The sequence below is a fragment of the Panthera onca genome, chromosome B2, assembly GCF_046562875.1.
Source record: "Panthera onca isolate mPanOnc1 chromosome B2, mPanOnc1 haplotype 2, whole genome shotgun sequence".
NCBI classification, from domain to species: Eukaryota; Metazoa; Chordata; class Mammalia; order Carnivora; family Felidae; genus Panthera; species Panthera onca.
In genome coordinates, this window is record NC_138343.1 from 37,036,439 (window position 1) to 37,057,784 (window position 21,346).

The following is a 21,346-nucleotide window of genomic DNA, read 5'->3' on the forward strand; positions in this document are numbered from 1 at the left end:
CACATTTTTGTTAGATTTATTCATTGGCTAATCATGGCTGAATTTTAATTTAATCACACTGTTACAATCTCCCAACATGATTGTGAACTTGACAAATTTTCCTTCTGTTTTGTTCAGTTCTTGTTTTATGTGTTTTAAGGCTATGCTGTTAGGTGCATTTATGTTAGTTAAATTTGCTTAAAGCACCTTATCTTTTATTTTTATTTTATTTCTTTATGCATATTAATTCTAATTCCTCTAATTCTTTTTAGTCTGTCATTAATTTTACCTTACCAGCTTTTTTGGTATATCACTTTTAGCCCTCTATTCAAACCTTACTGTGCAATTTTTTGTTTTATTTCTTAAAAGCATCATATACCTGATTTTTAAATTCAATCTGATTATCTCTGCCTTTTAGTAGAGTTTAATTTGTTTATATTCATTGTAATTTTTTGATATAGTTACACTTATGACATTTCCTTTTGTGTCTTCTTTTTAGTGTCTGTTTTCTTTGGTTCGTTTCATTATCTGTTATTTTTGGGTTGGATCATATTTTCCTTTTATTTTCTTTACTATACTTCAGTTATTTAAGTAGTTACCCTTAAATTGAGAATACATGTATTTTGCTCCAGGTAAAAAAAAAAAAAAAAGAAGTACTGTCTATGGTTTTTCAGTTTTCTAGTCTTATTTCTCACTACAAGGGCCTTGGCATGATTTACTCACTGAACAGTATCTACCTCATTATTGCTGCTTGATGTTTTAGTTTTGCCTTTTTTTGAACACGTAAAAATAATTTATTTACTGGCATATTGTAAAACACCTCCAGATTCTTGTGTATTTCTTATATCCCACTGGTTCCTTAGTCAGGGTATATGAGGGGTATTATTTTAAGTCTGAGAAATGCCTTTTTTGCTCTCACAATTCCATGACAGTTTAGGTGGATAAAAAGTTTTTGTTTGTCTCTCAGCACTTTGAATGTATTTCATTTTTTTCTGACTTATAATGTGCGTGATGAGAAGTCTGCACTAAGTCTAACTAAAGATTGTTTTTTATCCTTGATGTTCTTCAGTTTTCTTTCTTTGTGTGGATTTGTCTTTATTTCATCCTGCTTTGTTCTCAGAGTGCACTTTCTATTTCAAGGTGTCTGGCATTCCTTAATCCTGGAAAATCCTCAGCAATTTCCTTTTCAGTTGTTCCTTCTGGGAAATTCCTTTCTTTCCCTTCTTACGGAACTTTAAGTAGTTGAATGTTGAATAGGTTGACCGCATGATCTATTGTTCCAAACAGGATACTGTTTCAAGTGTAGGGGCACTACCCAGATGAAGTGTCAGGGCAGATTTAACCCGTAACTGTTCTGGGAACAATGGACATGCAGTCATCTTAAATCTTAGGGCTTTCAGTCTGTCCTCCCTGTCTCCTAACTACTCTGTCATATATTTTGTCTTTTTGCCTTTCTGGGATACGTTATGAGCAAGTATCTCTCTTTCTAGTCTAAAGATCTCATCTCTCTCATCTTAAATATTTCAACTAATACTTTTTCTTATTTTCCAGGTATTGTATTATTTCTTTATTTCTAGTTTAGTAACTTATTATGTTGGGAGAAAATAACTTTCATTTATCTCTTTGAATATTATCAATTTACTTATTTTAGAGTTTGTTCTACTTCTATACATTGATTTTATCTGGAGTGTGTTTTTGTTTCAATTATTAATTCCTTTCATTCTCTTTCTTACTGTAAAACTTATTCATGCCTATTGGGATTTTAGTTTATAGAACTTCACTGAATGAAAGGTGTGTGTGTGTGTGTGTGTGTGTGTGTGTGTGTTATGTTTCTCTCTCCCACCCTGCCTCCCTATATAGGAGTTTTACTTTTGTCTCCCATGATCCTGGGGACCTTGATATAGACCCGAGTCTTATTTGTTCATGATATCTGCCCACTGAAGAGATACGGGGCATATGGCAGGTTCAGCCAGGGAGTACACAATTGACCTGACTTAACTGCTTCCTGGGGATGCTATGGATTTGTTTCATCACCCCAGGCCCATATCTTCTGGAGATGTTATAGCTGCAGACAGTACGTTGATGGACTATGCTTTGTTTTTGCTTTGCCTCTTTACAAGTGGAGGAGGATTACCTTAGCTTCTGGCTTTGAGTAGCAGGCCTGGCTGAGGCCCTATCTCACGTGGAGTGCTTTCAGTGCCTCAGAGTCCACAGGAGCCAACCTTCCACTGTCACTGCCTAATTCCTGACCAGACTCCTGGCCACGCTGTTTATGTGTTTCTGACCCATTTCTGATTCATGGACGTGCTAACCTTGCATTTGAGTATCTTCATGTCCTATATTTTCTATCCATGATTGTTACATATTTGGCACAAAGAGTGGTTTTGAAGTCTGAACTTGCTATGCCACGTTGACGTATAAGTCCTATAGCATTAAGTCATTTTTGAAAAGATACACATGAGCATGATACTGCAACCTCCTCCTTTGTCTAAAATGTCTTTTTCTGGGGCGCCTGGGTGGCTCAGTCGGTTGAGCGTCCGACTTCAGCTCGGGTCACCATCTCGCGGCTCGCGAGTTCGAGCCCCACGTCGGGCTCTGGGCTGATGGCTCGGAGCCTGGAGCCTGCTTCTGATTCTGTGTCTCCCTCTCTCTCTGCCCCTCCCCCGTTCATGCTCTGTCTCTCTCTGTCTCAAAAATAAATAAAAGTTTAAAAAAAAAAAAAATGTCTTTTTCTTACCCTAACACATGAATGCTGGTTAGGTCAGCTTGGATCACAATCTCTTTCTCTCACACTCTGTAAATATTGTTTTATTGGCTTCTTTTGTTCCCACTTTCAGATGAGGGTTCTGCTGTTAATCCAATTTTCTAAATAACACCCTGTTGTTTTGAGCTTATAGGATTTCTCCTGTTATTCTGGAAATTCACAAATTGTATGTTTTTGTGTAGATAATTTTTCCCATTAATCCTGTCAGGCGCACAGGACTCTTTTCAATATGATAAAACAAGTCTCTTCTGAAGATGAGAGAAGGGCTGTGCTTTAATCAACCATATGTAAGATTCATGTGCTGGATCTAGGTAGTAAAGTGTCTCTCGGCTGAGTGACCCTCCGTAAGTTACTCAGCTTCTCCCTACCTTGGTTTCTTCATCTGTAAAATGCAAATAATAATCACAAGATCTGCCTCACATAGTTAATGTGAGCATGAAATGTGTGGATTCATGGAAAGTGCTTGGAAAAGTGCCTGGCATACATTAAGCAGTCAATAAACATTACTTTTCCCTAATCTTTCCTTGCCTTTTCTTTAAGTAATATCTGTCTCTGTATTTTGCACCTGAAATTTTGGAGAATTCTTTAATCTCTAGTTTGTCAAATAAGTTACTGAATGATCTAGTGTGCTGTTCACTGCCTCTGTCACTTCAGCTGTTTGTTTATACTTTATAAAACTCCTTCTTGTTCTCAGATTGTGCTCTTTTAAATACAGTTTAGACTTGTTTTATTTTTGCATCTTGGATTTCAGAACGGGATTATGAATTAAAGGTCTTTTTCCCTTTGTTTGCTTGCTTTGGTTCGAAGAGTTCCTTCTAATAATATGTAATGTTGGGTCTTCACATTGAACTGTGGAAGCTTTGTGTTACTTATGATTTCTACCCCGCACCCCCCCCCCCCATCTTTATAAAGGAAGGTGTAGTTTTTCAGTAATGACAGCATTTCCTGCTGTGGAGAGCAATGAGACATTTATTATAATTTTGTCTAGGGTGGGGACAGAGGTCAAGGCGGAGGGAGATCACCAATTTATAGCTCTGATGTGTGTTCTTCATTACTTGCACTTGTGTGTCTGTATGTCTGTACTTCTGCCTGAGCATGAGTATGTTGTTTACAAAAGCAGTTTTTGGAAGGCTTTGACCAGAAACCTCCTGTGTAATCTTGCAAAAAAGTGTATATATGAAAGTATAGGAAGGTATATGCTTTTTGTTGGTGATCTTGTCTGGCATCTGTTACAAGGCTGGGAACAGGCAGTGCTTTTAGTAAACGTTATTAAATGGTTATTACTGAGAGAGAGAGCAACATTAAAATACTAGAAAATGTATAGGAGACTAATATTTTACTTCAAATAACATTAACGTGTTTTCTTAGTTCTCTGAAATTTATGGTTTCATTATAAATAACTTTCTCCATGTAATTTGGTATTTTGAAAATGGTCTTTATTTTTAGGATTGAAAATGGTAGCATAATCAAGCTATTTATGAAACTTTAGGTTAGGTTTTATAAGTTCAATGTGTATCTTATTATAGCCAATATGGACGAAGGCGATCAGAAGATGTTATTTCCTTCATAAAAACTGAAGTGCATCTTGCGATTCCGAATGTGGTAAGTATAATTAATATTCAAGTTAATATAATGATATTCTGGTAACTTTTAAAGAAATATAGGACTACCACTGAACTTTCATTTAGAATAACCTCTCAGTTCTACATATTTTTTAAATGTTTATTTATTTATATTTGAGAGAGAGAGAGGGCGAGCGAGGGAGGGACAGAGAGAGAGGGAGAGAGAGAATTCTAAGCAGGCTTTGCGCTGACACAGGGTTCAATCTCACGGACTGTGAGATGATGACTTGAGACGAAATCAAGAGTCAGACACTTAACTGACTGAGCCACCCAGGTACCCGCTATGTATTTTTTGGTTTTACCCGAATATTTAACAAAAATCAGAATGTGATTTTTATCCATTATAAAATAATTACTCTGCGCAGTTCATGGTGTATTGAAGGATGGTGTAAGAGATGAGTTAAGCATCTCTGTTCAGCCATCAGTTAGCAAGTACTTGAAAAGCATTCTTGCTTTTTCTTTCTTCAAGCATTAAATTATCTAAATAGTCCATCTCAGAAGTCCACATCCCGACAGCAAACACACAGCTGTAAGGTAACCCAAAATGGCAGGATAGAAAGAAAGAGCCTATGCCCTGAGCACATGGACCCTGTGCCTTCTCCCGACACTTATTTTTACCACCGTCTCATGTCTCAGCTGCCAACTGGCATCTGGAACTCCGAGTCACACAGGATGATTGAGGTGCATTCTGTGATGAACCATAGGATAAGGCCAGGCAGGAACGATCTGTGACTCATCTGTCGCCATCTACATCTACACAGCTTGGCCTCCTGGAGGACAGCTTCTTTGCCTGTTTGGCACATTTCAAAGAACTGAGGTCGGAACGTTGGCAGTATAGCTTCTTCAATCATTTTGCTTCATTGGTATCCAACACACAGTCCACCATTTTTGGCCACATCCGGCCGCCCTCATGGGGAAAGTATGACAAGTACTATGCCTGACCTTTTAGCCTGCGGGAAATGATAGAATGGGAAAACTTCAGGATAGAGAAAGTCCACAGTCTACCCTCCTCTAATATCCCTCTCCTCAAAGCAGCCTTCCACTGGGCCAGCTGAGGCTGTCCCACCCAGTGGGGGATGGGCTGGTGAGAAACAGAGGGATGGATGGCATGTGCTGCCAGTACCAGGAATTCATTTATTCTCTCCATAGGTAATGGTTCCTAGTTTGGATGACATTCAACAAGCCATTAACCGTATGATCCAGCTAACCCTGGAAGTCAGCAGAGGAGTGGCTCACTGGGGGCAACAGCCGACCCGTCAAGTTAAGCCTGTCGTCACCAGTCCCAGCCGTACTACTGACCTGATGCATTTAAACACAACAAAACCAGCAAAGAAGGAAGAGAGTAAGAGTATTAAAGCACATCTCCAATGAATAGAATCTTAGAATTATAACAACTAGTAAATCATCTTTATGATTGTTCCTGGGTATGACAGCATATAGATTTTAAAAACTATAATTCCAGTGCAGTTAACATACAGTATTACATTAGTTTCAGGTGTACAGTATAGTGATTCCACAATTCCATATATCACCCAGTGTTCATCAAGGTAAGGGTACTCTTAATCCCCTTCACCTATTTCACCCAGCCCTTAACCCACCTCCTCTCTGGTAACCATCTGTTTGTTCTTTATAGTTAAGAGTCTGTTCCTTGGTTTGTCTCTTTTTTTCTGTTTGTTTGCTTTGTTTCCTAAATTCCACGTATGAATGAAATCATATTTTATTTGTCTTTTTCTGACTGGCTTGTTTCACTTAGCATTATACTCTCTAGATCCATCCATGTCGTTGCAAATGACAAGATCCCATTCTTGTTTGTGGCTGTCATTTTTATCATGCTTATTTGTAAATTTTGCTTTAAACGTAAAAAAATGAGTGTTCTCCATCTTCCATCATAAACATAACATACAGACATTTCCATCTATGTTTGGACATAGGGAACAAAGATTTTTATCATTGTTCCACTATCGTAATCTTAGATTCAGAGGAAAATTACAACTAGGCTTAGTACGAATTCTACTTTCTGCATTGTAGTTGGACCAATGAATTTAGTTTGCCAAAACATGGTGCTTAGAAGTTCTGGGTCGTATGTTCCTTGTACCTGAAGTACATATAAGCTATTCCCTTAAGTAATCATGGGTGTGATATGACACTGACCCGAAGTTCCGTGGACATTTTTGGACACTTTCTTCTGTAGAAAGCCAAACTATTTTTGATAAGTAAAAATTGCATATATTTAGGGTATATGGTGTGATTTTTTTGATATATGTGTACATTGTGAAATGATTACCACAATCAAGACAATTAATATGTCCATCACCTCCTACAGTTACCATTTTTTTATGTGTATGTGTATGGTAAGAAGATTTGAAATTTACTCTCTTAGCAAAATTTGAGTATACATTAGTATTATCTGTGGGCACCATGCCATGCTGTACCTTAAATTTTGCTTGTTTTCACATGTGCTGATGAAGTTGCCAATCTACTTTCATTAACCTAGGTCAGCTGAGGAGACTCATTTCGTTCTTTGGAAGTGTTCTGCTTTGACCTGCTACTGGGAACTAGAGGGAGGGAATTGTGGTCTAAAGGAAAAAGATTAGGCCACTGTCCTGGCCATGTCCCTGCTGGATTCCATTACATGGCTCATAAACACAGCCCTGCCAGATGTCCTGATTACGATGAGACCTGTATTTTCCAGATCATAAGCAATAGACTCACCTGTGATCATCCCCCATGGCTTCCCCACAAAGGGCTTTTGTAGATTTGGAGGAAAGCTGAAGCCAGACTAGATTCAAACTGTCCAGCTTCTTATTTTCTGAGAACCTTTTTTAACATGGGCAATTAACATTCTTGCCTTTACAACTAGGTTTGTGTTTAGTACTCCGTTAAAAAAAATTCAACAATATATTGTTTAGAGATAACAATGTTGGTTTCTCTTCAAAGAAAATTCGGGATCCCGGTTACCTCTGGGAGTAAGGAAGGAATATGTAATTTTAGAGGACCTAGAGAGGACAACTGATATATTGTCACCATTCTCTCCTTAACCTAGGTGCTGAGAAAAAATTGAAATAATTTTTCTTCTTATTTAATACATGTTTTATATATGTCACGTTCTTCTTTAACTACTGTCTTATATGCTTCTATATATATGATATATTTTAGTCACCCATACACATCCTTTTATCACACTAGGAATATGAAAGATTTTATGCTAATGATGTCTGTGGAAAAATTTAGAAGCATTTATTCCCATTTAAACTGAAGAATAAACAAGGAAGCCTGCTATCATTACTTTCATTCAATATTTTATTGGAGCAATCAGATGATAAAAAGAGATAATTGGAAAGGAAGATTAAGATTGTCCTTATCTAAAGATCATCCAACAAATCTAGAAATGACTATTAGAACTAATAGGTTCAGTAATGTTTTTGTGTAAGAGACCAACACACAAAAGTGTTTCTACAATGGCTAATAATTCAACTAGAATGTAATAGCATTATATGCCAATTATATCTCAATAAAGCTGGACAGAATGTAATAGAAAAAAATAGTTTTTCAATAGCCACAAAACCATAAGGTACTTAATAAATAAATGTAAAAAATATTTGCACAGCATTTTTGGAGAAAATAATTATTATTGAATAGCATAATGGAAGATAGGAATAAACCTACAACCTGAAGAACTCAATTTTTTAATTTGCAAATTCAGTACAATTCCAATGAAATCACAACAGAACTTTTTCTATAATTTGTCAAATTAATTTTAATTACTTTTGCAAAATTATGTGGAAGTGCAAAAGCCAAAAATAGCTCAAAATATTTATGAAGAAAAACAGGGTAGGGGTCCTGTCCTGCCACATAGAAAGAAGTATTATTAAGCCAGACTAATTACGACAATTTCTTAATGGTCCAAGGATAGAGAATAGATTAATGAAATGGGACAGAGGGTGCAGGAACACTCATATTTATGAAAATTAGATATATAACACAGGTAGACTTACAAATCAGGGGGGAAAGAATGTGCTATTTATTTAATAAATGATACTAGGAACTTTTATCCATATGGAAAAACTTAAATTACATCACAAAAGTATCTCAAGGGGTGCCTGGGGAGCTCAGTTGGTTAAGTGTCCAATTCTTGATTTCAGCTCAAGTCATGATCTCATGGTTCATGGGGTAGAGGCCCATGTGGGCTCTGTGCTGGCAATGGGAAGCCTGCTTGGGATTCTCTCTCTTTCTCTCTGTGTCTCTCTCTGCCCTTCCCTCACTCATGCTTGCTCTGTCTCTCTCTCTCAAAATAAACAAACAATAAACCATAAAAGTATCTTAAATTCATATCCATTATTCTATATTCTATAACACTGTTAAAAATATACGTATTCTATTACACTGTTGGAGTCAAACATAACACCATATATTTATGACATTAGGGTAGGGAAAAATTCTCGAGACCTACAAAGCTCAAACTACAGAAGAAAATATGTTTAAATTTGACTTCTTTATATTTAAAAACATTCTTTAAAGGATCCTTACTTTTAATGACAATGCTGGAACCCTTACCCAAATGTTAGCAAATTGAATTCAGAAACACATAAAAAGGAGGCTATATTATAACCAAAAGAGGTTTATCCCAGAAATACAAGATTTTTAGAAAATACATCCTGTTAATAGAATAAAGGACAAAATCACATGATTACCTCAGTAGACACAGAGAAAGAATTTGTCAAAATCTACCTCTTTCATGTTAAACTTAAAAGTGTGGGGATAGAATTGAACTTCTTCAACCTGATAAAGGGCAGCTATGAAAAACTTAGAGCCAACATCATACTTAATGGTGAAAGACTAAATTATTTCCCCCTAAGATCAGGAGCAAGTTAAGAAAGCTGGCTTTCCCTACATCTATTCAACATTATACTGGAGATTCAATCCCGTGGATTTAATAAGAAATTAAAGATATACAGATTAGAAAGGAAGAAGCAAAACTGACTTTATTTAACATATAACATTATCTTGTATGTAAAAACATCCTCAGGAATACATGCACATACAAAACTGTTAGAATTAATAAATGAGTTCAGCAAGTATGCAGGATATAAGATCGACATACAAAGCGCAATTGTGTTTCTAACTACTTGGAATAAACAATCTGAAAATGAAATTAAGAAGACAATTTCATTCATAATACTATCGTAGAGAATAAATTTAACTGAAGAAGTGTAGGGGCCTGTACATCGGAAGCTACAAAACATTGCTGAAAGGTAACACCATGTTCATGGATTGGAGGAAGACTCACTACTGCTAAGATAGCCATTCTACCAAATTGATCTATAGATTTGGTGGACTTTCTATCAAAATTTAGAAAGCTGTTTTGCAGAAATTGAGTTGATCCTAAAATTTGAATAAGAAATAGGGAAATGCGAGGAACTATAATAGCCAAAATTAGTTTGAAAAAGGATAATAGAGCTGGAATACTTGATTTCAAAACATACTACAGAGTTATAATAATCAAAGCCGTGCAGTATTGGCCTAAAGATAGGCATGTAGATCAGTGGGACAGACTAGGCAATCCAGAAATAAACTTTAGAGTCAGCTGACTTTCTGAAAGGATATGAAGTAAAAAAATGGGGCAAGTGATTGTCTCTTCAACACACAGTGCTGGAACAATTAGATATACATATGCAAAAAAAAAAATGAAGTTGGACTCTTAAACCATGCAAACGAATTAACTCAAAGTCAATTATACAAGGACTAAAGCTATAAAAATTTCTTTAGAAAGAAATTTAAAAATTTTAAGAAATTAGTGATTTGGGGTTATATAAAAATTTCTCAGGTATGACAGCAAAAACATGATCATGACAAGGAGAATGGACAAACTGGACTTCAGTCAAAGTAAAAATGGTCGCTCTTCAAAAGACACCATTCAAAACATTAAAAAGGGAAGCCATATATTTGGAGAAAATATTTGCAATGCATACATCTGGCATAAAGTACTCGTATTCAGAATATATAAAAAACTCAAACTGAATAATAAGACTATCTCCCTCCCCAAATGGTCAGAAGATTAGTTCAACAAAGAAGATGCATGAATGGCTAAAAAACACATGAAAAGAAGCTCAACTCCGTTAGTATTAGGGAAATACACATTAAAACTATGATGATCTACCACAGCACACCTATTAGAATGGATAAAAATTTTTAATAATCTTCAATACCAATTGTTGATAAAGAGCCTGAAACTTTAAGGCATCGCTGGTGGGAATGTATATAAAGGCACAGCCACTTTGGAACCAGTTTGGCACGTCCTTAAAAAGTTGAACATACCTGTACCATTTGGCTCAGGAATTCCACCCCTAGGAATTTATCCAAGACAAATGAAATCATATGTCTGTGTAAAGATGTGAATGTTTATGCTGCATTATTTGTTAATAGCTTCAAATTGCTAGCAAACCAGATGTCTAAAAACTGATCAATGGATAAACAAAATGAGGTATATCTACACAGTGGGATGCTTCTGTGCGATAAAAGGGAAACAACTACCAGGACATGCAACATTAGTTACTTAGTTAATTCAGCCAAATACTGTGTACTTTCTTTTGCTTTAATTTTGATTAAAATTAAAACAAAAGAGCAAATGAGTGACGTGGTCTTCGAGGGGACTGGCAAATTCACCAGGGATGTCCTTTTTAGAGATGCTTCTGAGCTTCAGCTAATTATTGCCATGCAGGAACATGGACCCTGTACTACCAGATTAAATCTTTAAAAAAATTTTTTTAACGTTTATTCATTTTTGAGAGACAGAGAGAGACTGAGCATGAGTGGGGTAGGGAGCATGAGCGGGGTAGGGGCAGACACAAACACACACACACACATGCACGCACGCACACATGCACACACAGAATCCACAGCAGGCTTCAGGCTCTGAGATGTCAGCATAGAGCCCAATGTGGGGCTTGAACCCACAAATTGTGAGATCATGACCTGAGCTGAAGTCAGATGCTCAACTGACCAAGCCCCCCAGGCACCCCCCAGATTAAACCTTTTTAATTTTTTTTTGCATATATTTATTTTTGAGAGACAGAGACAGCATGAGCAGGGGACGGGCAGAGAGGGAGACACAGAATCAGAAGCAGGCTCCAGGCTCTGAGCTGTCAGCACAGAGCCTGATGTGGGGCTCGAACCCATGAACCGTGAGATCATGACCTGAGCCAGAGTCGGACGCTTAACCAACTGAGACACTCAGGCGCCCCAAGATTAAACCTTTTTAAAAGAGAAGTTGAAAATCTGGAATTGCACATGAAATATCATGATTTTTAATTGTTCACAACTGTTTTGAAAAAGTAAGGCATTATTTGGACCAAATAAAAGTATTTGTATAGTCTCTGTCTGATGGGGAATACTTGACAATTTTGATCAAGGCAGTGACATGATCAGATTTTGGCAAGAGATGTTTATGGTAGTGGCTAATAGTGATTGCATGATCTCTATATACCGGATGCTGAGCTGAGGACAAACATAAATTGTCTCATTTAATCCTCACAAGTATTTCCATGAAGACTGGAAAGATTGCAGCTGCTCTGGAAAAGTGTGGAGGTTCCTCAAAAAATTAAAAATAGATCTACCCTATGACCCCGCAATAGCACTGCTAGGAATTTACCCAAGGGATACAGGAGTGCTGATGCATAGGGACACTTGTACCCCAGTGTTTATAGCAGCACTTTCAACAATGGCCAAATTATGGAAAGAGCCTAAATGTCCATCAACTGATGAATGGATAAAGAAGTTGTGGTTTATATATACAATGGAATACTACTTGGCAATCAGAAAGAATGAAATAAGGCCTTTAGTGGCAATGTGGATGGAACTGGAGAGTGTTATGCTAAGTGAAATAAGTCATACAGAGACAGGTACCATATGTTTTCACTCTTACGTGGATCCTGAGACACTTAACAGAAGACCATGGGGGAGAGGAAGGAGAAAAAAAAGAGAGGGAGCGAGGCAAACCATAAGAGACTCTTAAAAACTGAGAATAAACTGAAGGTTGATGGGGGGTGGGAGGGAGGGGAAAGTGGGTGATGGGCATTGAGGAGGGCACCTGTTGGGATGAGCACTGGGTGTTGTATGGAAACCAATTTGACAATAAATTTCATATTAAAAAAAAACTGGCCAAAGGTTATATGGGTAATAAGTATGGTGCATCTCTTTTAACCACCATACTGTTCTATAGAGCAACAATTGTAGCTCTTTTGACCTTTCTTTCCTTGAAGGACTTATGCAGTGGTGGGGTGGGGATGTTTAATCAGTGTCTTTAAGTTCTGTTCTCTGAAAGTAATTTTCCCACATTAAAGAAATCTAGGCCTCAAAATCTGACACAGTGGTTTAGGCAAGCCATAGGAGACTCATAAATACAGAGAACAAACTGAGGGCTGCTGGAGGGGTGTTGGATGGGGGGATGGGTTTAGTGGGTGATGGGCATTAAGGAGGGCACTGTTCGGGATGAGGACTGGGTGGTGTTATATGCAAGTGATGAATCACGGGAATCTACTCCTGAAGCCAAGACTACACTGTATGTCAACTAACTTGAATTTAAATAATAATAATAATAAAAGAAAATCCAGCTTGAAAGAAGTCTGTAAATATTAAAATTGATAATATTTGAAGTTGCATATAGAAGTTATCTCTATAAAACCATCTGTTTTCAGAGTCTGTGGAAGAAGTAATTACTGCAAGAAAGCTGAAGAATTTTTATCCAGGGGTAGCGGAGCACAAGGATATTTCCAAATTGGTCCTCCTCCTTTCTTCCTCTGTGAATTCTCTACGGAAGGTGGCTCATGAGGCCTTGCAGGACTTTCAAAAGTACAAGATGCTCTGGACAGAGGACCGAGACGTGAAAGTGAAGGTGTATTTTGGCTACTTGTGATGCGGTTTGGGTTTGAATTGTTTATATCTAACGTGTGTGAGAGAAGCAGGAAAGTATCAGAATGATGACAGGAACTCATGAGCAGAGGTCAAGAACCTGAAAAGGCCAAGCATCTAACATAGTGGATTTTGTGCCGTACTCACAGTGACACTCTGAGGCAACTGAGGGTAATGAGGCTCAGGCAGGTTTCGTTTAATTTGTGTAAACAGTTGGGTACCAGTTATGTTCCAGACATTCAGAGGCTGGGTATTCAAGGGCGTGTCACGCTTACATAGATTCAACTGTATTTTTGGTTAGAGACTTAAGGACACATGAATAACTCAGTTAGTTGTTCGTGGTAGACTATGAAATTCCCTCACTTGGCCTCATCTCCTCATCTTCTGGTACTCCAGTTCATCCCTCTCTTTACTGAGCTACTGGCCTGACATGCAAATGGAAAAATATATAAGGAAAAAAAAAAAGAAAGAAAAAGAAAAAAAAAAGAGAAAAAGCAGTGTGAAATTTATACTGTCCAAAAGTTAAAGAAAACATTGTTTCCTGTTTCCTTACTACAGGAGTTTTTGGCTAACAACCCCTCTCTGACTGAAATCAGATCAGAAATTCTACACTTTGCTACTTTTGAACAGGAGATTGATGAGTTGAAGCCTATTGTTGTTGTAGGAGCACTTGAACTGCATACAGGTATTTTTAAAATGTGATGTAAAGTGTCTGTATTTTCATATGAAATGTTACGTTATGTAGAAAGCAGTTACTAAGCTACCTTTCATATACATATATGGTATACATATATACATGCATATATGTTATATATAATATGTATGTTGTATAATATATTATTATATATTCTTTGTACATAATATACAAGGGTGGCTTAATACAATCAATACACTGCCCAAGTCCTCAATTGGCAAACAACTAAACTACACGTGAAACACTTTTTGGGGTTACTATGAGGAGGGAGTTGTATACATGAGATAGGAAGGAGTCAGACAGTTTGAGGTTTCCTGAGAAGCTAATCCACTTGGGATTAGAATATCACAGGATGATGAGACAGCCATTCAATATCTGAAATACAAAACCCAAGCTAATTTTACTGACTACAAGACTAAGGGAGAGCTGTGCTGCTCAGGCACAGTGTTCTCCACAGAGCACACTGCCCCATCTCATATAGGGTGTCTGGGCGGCATGGAGCTCAAGCACTATGGGTGTAGATAGGTTAACATCACCTGTAGAAGGATGCTTACTCAGGTGAGACTGTTGTTGATGGGTTGGTGCTCGGAGGTGGGCTTATTGAATATGTTCTTTCTGATTGGTTGACATTCAGAAGGGAGGGGCTGGTGCTGATTGGTTGGCAAAAGCATGGGAATTGAGGTCTGTTGGTCTGCGATTTGGGTTTAAAACTGGGTTGTGGTGGCTCCTTATTGCCAAGGTTACAGAGATACAATCAATCTTGCTTGAAGTTTGTGAGAAGATTTTATTCTCAGGAGATATTTGAATGACCTATTTTACAACAACTATCCATTGTAAGTAGATTTGCAGGTCTATCCTTAAGGAGTAAGTGTAACTGACTCTCAAATTTGACTATCAAGGTTACCTGACCTCTTTGACTGCCGTCTCTTCTGCTGATGATAATGACAGTGCCCGCCTCATGAACTACTTTATATGAGACACTTGACATAGTACTTGACAAGTAGTTGAGTTCAATAAATATTAAATGCTATTATTATATCTATCAAGAAGGTATTTAATTTGGGGAAGAATCACAAGCACTTGGAGGGGATATTCAGTTAGAAACCAGAAACTATACCTCAGGGGCAATCATTCCAAGAACTGTAGACTTTTGGAAAATTAATTTGCCTATTATTATTACTATCATTTAAACTTCCCATTTGTTTTCTCTTAGTGGTTAGTGCTGTGATTCCTCATACACAAATCAACTCTAGCGCAGTGTGAGAGTTGGCTGGTGGCTTGATTTTTGAGAAAGGAAACTGAAAAATGGAATAGGTGGCAACAGTTCTGAAGAAAGGGGAAGGAGGGCTGAATGCTTGGGGCCTGAGGAAAAGGAGAAGAGAGGTCCATGAGGTGCAGACCTCATGAGATAAGATCTCACACCTTCAACCCACAGGTTGACTGTGCGTCTCTTTTCAGGCTGCTGTCTCCTCAGCTCCCTAGTCCTCTCAGTCTGTTGGGAATTGCAGGGGAAGCGATCATGTTTCAAGCATGGCAGGGCTGGGGGTTTGAGAGATACGAAGAGAGGAAAAGAGGAATGTGTGAGGATTGTTAAAATAGAGTTGACTTTAGAACTGCTTTGTTTTCAAGGAACAGAAACCTGTCTGAGCTTTTTTATGAGAAAACTTATATCCCAGAATCCAAGAGGCAACTGGGCCTTAGGTATGAACCAGAACCGTGGACAGTACAGGAAGCTGAGGAAATCCACTCTCTCTGCCTCTCATTTCTTCTTCCCTCTGTGCATGACTTTTTCTGCTTCCCAGACCACATGGTTCCCCCTCAAGTCTCATTCCAAACAAGAAAGGGATTCTGAATGTCAGATAAAAGGTCAGAACTGACTGGGACAATCAGGTCCAGGTACAAGGTCAGGTTATACACATTCTCTAATATGTGGATGAGGTAGAGAGTGGAATAATGGGAAAACGAGGACAAGTTTGGCAGACAAAAGAATATATTACACTCCACTTTTTGGGGTTACCTAGAAGAATATGGAGGACTGAATGAGGGCTGCTAACGGGATGACCAGAAACAGAGCAAAGTTCACCTTGGGCAGTGCTAGAACTAATTTCGAAAATTCCTCTCCATAGACTCTAGTGTCCTTCTCATGTACAGCTTAACATACTCTATAGGGAGAGGAATTGCATCTTCAAAATGTAGTAACTTTATAGCACATTTAATTTAGACTACATTTCAAGTGTTCAGTAACCACATGTCTCTAGTGATCATCAAATAGGGCAGTACAGTGATGTATGCTCAGATTAGACATGAAGTAAATAGTTTCAGTATGTCAGTTGTATTCTGATCTTTTTTCCTCTTCTCCAGGGCCAATGAAATTGGCCTTATCAATTGAGGCTAAAGCATGGAAGATGTTACTCTGTCGATATTTGAATGAAGAATACAAAAAGAAAATGTCAGACATGATAGCATTCATCAATGAATACTTGAAAAAGTTATCTAGACCTATCCGTGATTTAGATGATGTCAGATTTGCAATGGAAGCCTTAGCATGTATCCGTGATAATGAAATTCAAATGGACATGACTTTGGGACCAATTGAAGTAAGAAATGATTGCATTTTTTTTCTTTCTTGAGATGCTTTTCAAAAAAAGAGAGAGGGGTACCTGAGGGGCTCAGTTGGTTAAGTGTCTGACTTCAGCTCAGGTCATGATCTTGTGGCTTGTGAGTTCGAGACTTGTATCAGACTCTGTGCTGACAGCTCAAAGCATGGAGCCTGCTTTGGATCCTGTGTGTCCCTCTCTCTGCCCCTCCCCTGCTCGCACTCTGTCTCCCTATCTGTCTCAAAAATAAATAAACATTTAAAAAATTATTAAAAAATTTAAGAAGACACAAACACACACACATACACACACACACACACGAAAATTGATCCTGTTAACATACTTCATCTATTTTATGGCATAGTCTGCCTCTTTCTCCTTTCTGATTTGATGTCGTTGGAGGGATTTTGACAATTATCAACAGTGAACAGTATACAAAGGAATACTGATATTTAATAATGTTGAATTGGTCTAGACAGTGTTCAGTTTTTTATGGTAACACCAACATTTTACAGAAATGAGTGGTTTTGTGCTTTCATATCAGTCCTGACATGGTAGCCAAGTTCCCCAAATATCTTTAGCTTTCTTTAGAAACCACATACAGGTCTCACTCCTGATCAATGGCATACTCAGGGCAGCATGGTGGGAGCAGTACACTTAGGCTCAATAGTAAACTGTTGGAACTAAGATCAGAAATATTTTTAGGGTAGAGTACTGTATTAGTTTCCTACTGCAGCTATAACAAATTACCATAAACTTAATGGCTTAAAACAACATAAATGTATTATTTTATAGTTCTACAGATCCTAAGTCTGAAAATGGATTTTATGGGGCTAAAATCAAGATGTCAGCAGAGCTGTATTCTTTCTGGAGGCTCTTAGGGAGGGGGGATTCCATTCCTTGCCTTTTCTAGCTCCTAGAGGCCACCTCTATTCCTTGGCTCACAGCCCCTTCCAGCAGTGGTGTCACTCCTGCCCCTGCTTCAGCTTCACATCTCTGATTCTACTCTCTGGCCTCCCTCTTTCCCTTATATGGACCTTTGTGATTACATGGGGCCCACCCAGTTTATCCAGCATAATCTGCCCATCTCAAGTTTTTTAAACATAATCACATCTGCAAATTTCCTTTTGCCGTGTAAAGTAACATAGTCATAGGTTGTGGAGATTAGGATGCAGACAACACTGGAGAGGCCATTATTTTGTGTACTACAAGTATTTTATGACTCATATTTAAATTCCTGGCTCATACTGATAATAAAAAATCAGAGTCTTAGTTTATTTTATGACTCTTTTAAAAAAAATTCTCTAAATTAAATCTAAATTTAAATTTAAATTCAAATTCTGTAAGGAACATTCTCCCTTATTCCTCCAAATACCTGCGACATTGGCATTCTCACTGCCTCTGTTTGGTATGCCGGTGCTCATAGTCGAGTATTGCCTTCTAAAAACCATTTAGTGTTTATACTCTCTGGTAGCTAATGCACTTCATATCTTTAATACCTCTTTAAATCTTAGTGTTTGGGAATTTTTGATGCCTGACCATCCATTCCTCAAGATTTAACAAATTATCATATCATTTTTTCTTGACTACAGAAACTTTATTCTTCAGCATAAATTCTTTTAGTAAATCCATTTGCCAGTCCATTCCTCTGGTCATTCAAGTCTCCTTTCTTCAGAATATCTCCCATATCATTGTTTCATTCTATTTTTTACATAGCCAGCCCTTATTTGAATAGAGTAATGAGAAGATATCTTGCATGGTGTTGCACAAGATCAAGGAGGAGAGAGAGGCAGAAAATGATTCTAGGGACATTTTCTAGGATAGTATTTCCTAGAAATACTAGGATCTGCCCACATCTCTATCAGAATCACTTAGGTGCTTATTAAATGCAGATTTCAGGACCGAGGATCTAGAGTAAATATCTGGTATCAGTTAGAATCTAGAGGCAATTTTTATACACGTTTAATTTAGGAACCACTCTTCTGGAATGTACTGTCTTCTTCTAAGAATGGGGAGAATAGGAATGTGTTTTTGAAGAAATCTAAATCATTTGTCAATTGCTTTCCTTGTGATGTTTCTGAACTCTACTCCCACTCTCCAGGAAGCCTATGCTATTTTAAACAGATTTGAAGTTGAAGTAACCAAAGAAGAATCAGAAGCAGTTGACACCTTGAGATACTCTTTCAACAGATTGCAGAGCAAAGCTGTAAGTACAAATTTAATTCATATTTTTTTTAGAAGTCCCTATCTCTAGAAAAGTTTTTTTCATACATTTTAAAGCTTAAATATATATATTTTAAGAGCTTTATTGAGATATAATTTACATACCGTAAAATTTACTATTTCAAAGTATATGAAAAGTGATTTTTAGTATATTCATAGAGTCACATAACCACCATTATTATCTACTTTTAGGACATTTTCATATTCCCAAGAGAAACCCCATACTCACTAGCAACCACTTCTTCTTCCTCTTACCCCAGTCACTAGCTACCACGAATTTACTTTTTTGTCTCTATGGATTTGTCTTTTCTGGACATTAATATAGATGGAATCATACAATATGTAGCCTTTTGTGACTGGCTTCTTTCATTTAGCATGATGTTTTGAAGTTTATCCATGTTGTCCTATGTACCATGACTTTATTTCCCTAGTGTCTAATGATGTTGAGCATCATATACTTATTGGCCATTCATCCATCTTGTCTGGAGAAATATGAACTTAAATACTTTGCTATTTATTTATTTATTTATGTTTATTTATTTTTGAGAAAGAGAGAGCAAGAATGAGCTGGGGAGGGGCAGAGAGAGGGGAGGATAGAGGGTCTGAAGCAGGCTCTGCACTTACAGCAGCGAGCCAGATGCGGGGCTCGAACTCATGAACCGTGAAATCATGACCTGAGCCGAAGTCAGACGCTCAACTGACTGAGCCACCCAGGCGCCCCAATACTTTGCTTTTTTTAAAAAAATGAGTTGTCTTTTTATTTTTGAGTTGTAAGACTTCTTTATATATTTTGGATATAAGTCCTATATCAAAGGATTTGCAAATATTTTCTATCATTCTGTGGGTTGAATTTTCAATTTCATTTTCTTTTTTTTCTTTATATTTTTCAAGTTTTTGCTTGAATTCCAGCTAGTTAAGGCATAATGTAATATTAGATATAGATGTACAATGTAGTGAGCCAGTACTTCTCATTGAACACCCAGTGCTCATCACAACAAGTGCACTCCTTAATCTCTGTCACCTGTTTAACCCATCCCCCACCAACCTCCCCTCTGGTAACCATCAATTTGTTTTCTGTCTTTAAGAGTCTGTTTCTTGGTTTGCTTCTGTCTGTCTGTCTTTCTGTCTGTCTCTCACTCTCTCTGTCTCTCTCAATCTCTGTCTTCCCCTTTGCTCATTTGTTTTGTTTCTTAAATTCCACATATGGGTGAAATCATATGGTGTATGTCTTTCTTTGACTGACTTATTTCAGCCCCATCCATGTTGTCAGGGAAATGCAAATCAAAACTACAATGAGATAGCACCTAACGCCTGTCAGACTGGCTAAAATTAACAACACAAGAAACAACAGGTGTTGGCAAGGATGTGGAGAAAGGGGAACCCTCTTGCACTGTTGTTGACAATGCAAACTTGTGTAGCCACTGTGGAAGACAGTATGGAGGTTCCTCAAAAAAGTTAAAAATGGAACTACTCTATGATTCAGCATTTGCACTATTAGATATTTACCCAAAGGACTAATTCAAAGGGATACATGCACCCCAATATTTATAGCAGCATTATCTACAATAGCTAAATTATGGAAATAGCCCAAGTGTCCATCAACTGATGAATGGATAAAGAAGATATCTTTTCAGTATCTTGACAGTGTCCTTTTTTTCTTTTTTTTTGTTTTTTTTCCACATTAAAAGACACATAACGTGAAATTTACCATGTTAATCATTTTTTTTAAAAAAAAATTTTTTTTTTAACGTTTATTTATTTTTGGGACAGAGAGAGACAGAGCATGAACGGGGGAGGGGCAGAGAGAGAGGGAGACACAGAATCAGAAGCAGGCTCCAGGCTCTGAGCCATTAGCCCAGAGCCCGACGCGGGGCTCGAACTCATGGGCCGTGAGATCGTGACCTGAGCTGAAGTCGGACGCTCAACCGACTGAGCCACCCAGGCGCCCCAGTCATTTTTAAGAGCACAGTTCAGTGGTATTAAAGACATTCACATTGTTGTGCAGCCATTACACTATATCCCTATAATTCCTTTCATGTTGTAAATCTGAAACTCTATGCCTATTAAATAGTAACTCTACATTCTCCCTTCCCCTCAAACCCTGGTAACCACCATTCTACATTCTGTCTCTGAATTTGAATCACAAATTTTTTAAATTTTGACTTAATTTTTAATAAAGTCCAATTTATCTATTTGTTGTTGTTGCTTGTGTTTTAGTATCATGTCTAGAAAACCTTTGCCAAATCCAGGATCATGAAGATTTACTACTATGTTTTCTTATGTGAATTTTAGAATTTTAGCCCTTACATTTAGGTTTCTGATACATTGAGTTAATTCTTATATATGGTGTAGTTAAGGGTTCAACTTCATGCAAAAGCATGTGGGTATCCAGTTGTCTCAGCACCATTTGTTGAAAAGACTGTTCTTTCACCAATGAATTGCCTTGGCACGCTTGTTGAAATCAGTTGACCATAAAAGTAAGGAGTTATTTCTGGACTCTCAATTCTATTCTGTTGCTTCATATGTCTACCCTTATGCCTGTAACCTAATGACTTGATTA

At 37.5% G+C, this 21,346-nt stretch overlaps 1 protein-coding gene across 1 annotated transcript in view; it reads left to right on the forward strand.

Annotated features, from left to right (window-relative positions):
- Positions 1-21,346, forward strand: part of DNAH8 (dynein axonemal heavy chain 8) — a 330,443-nt gene that overhangs the window by 94,879 nt on the left and 214,218 nt on the right. Inside the window, exons 26-31 of the mRNA XM_078446877.2 lie at positions 4,270-4,345; positions 5,515-5,707; positions 13,059-13,255; positions 13,831-13,957; positions 16,328-16,563; positions 18,665-18,769. Coding sequence (XP_078303003.2) covers positions 4,270-4,345; positions 5,515-5,707; positions 13,059-13,255; positions 13,831-13,957; positions 16,328-16,563; positions 18,665-18,769 — 934 coding nt within the window. The remainder of the gene's footprint in view (positions 1-4,269; positions 4,346-5,514; positions 5,708-13,058; positions 13,256-13,830; positions 13,958-16,327; positions 16,564-18,664; positions 18,770-21,346) is intronic.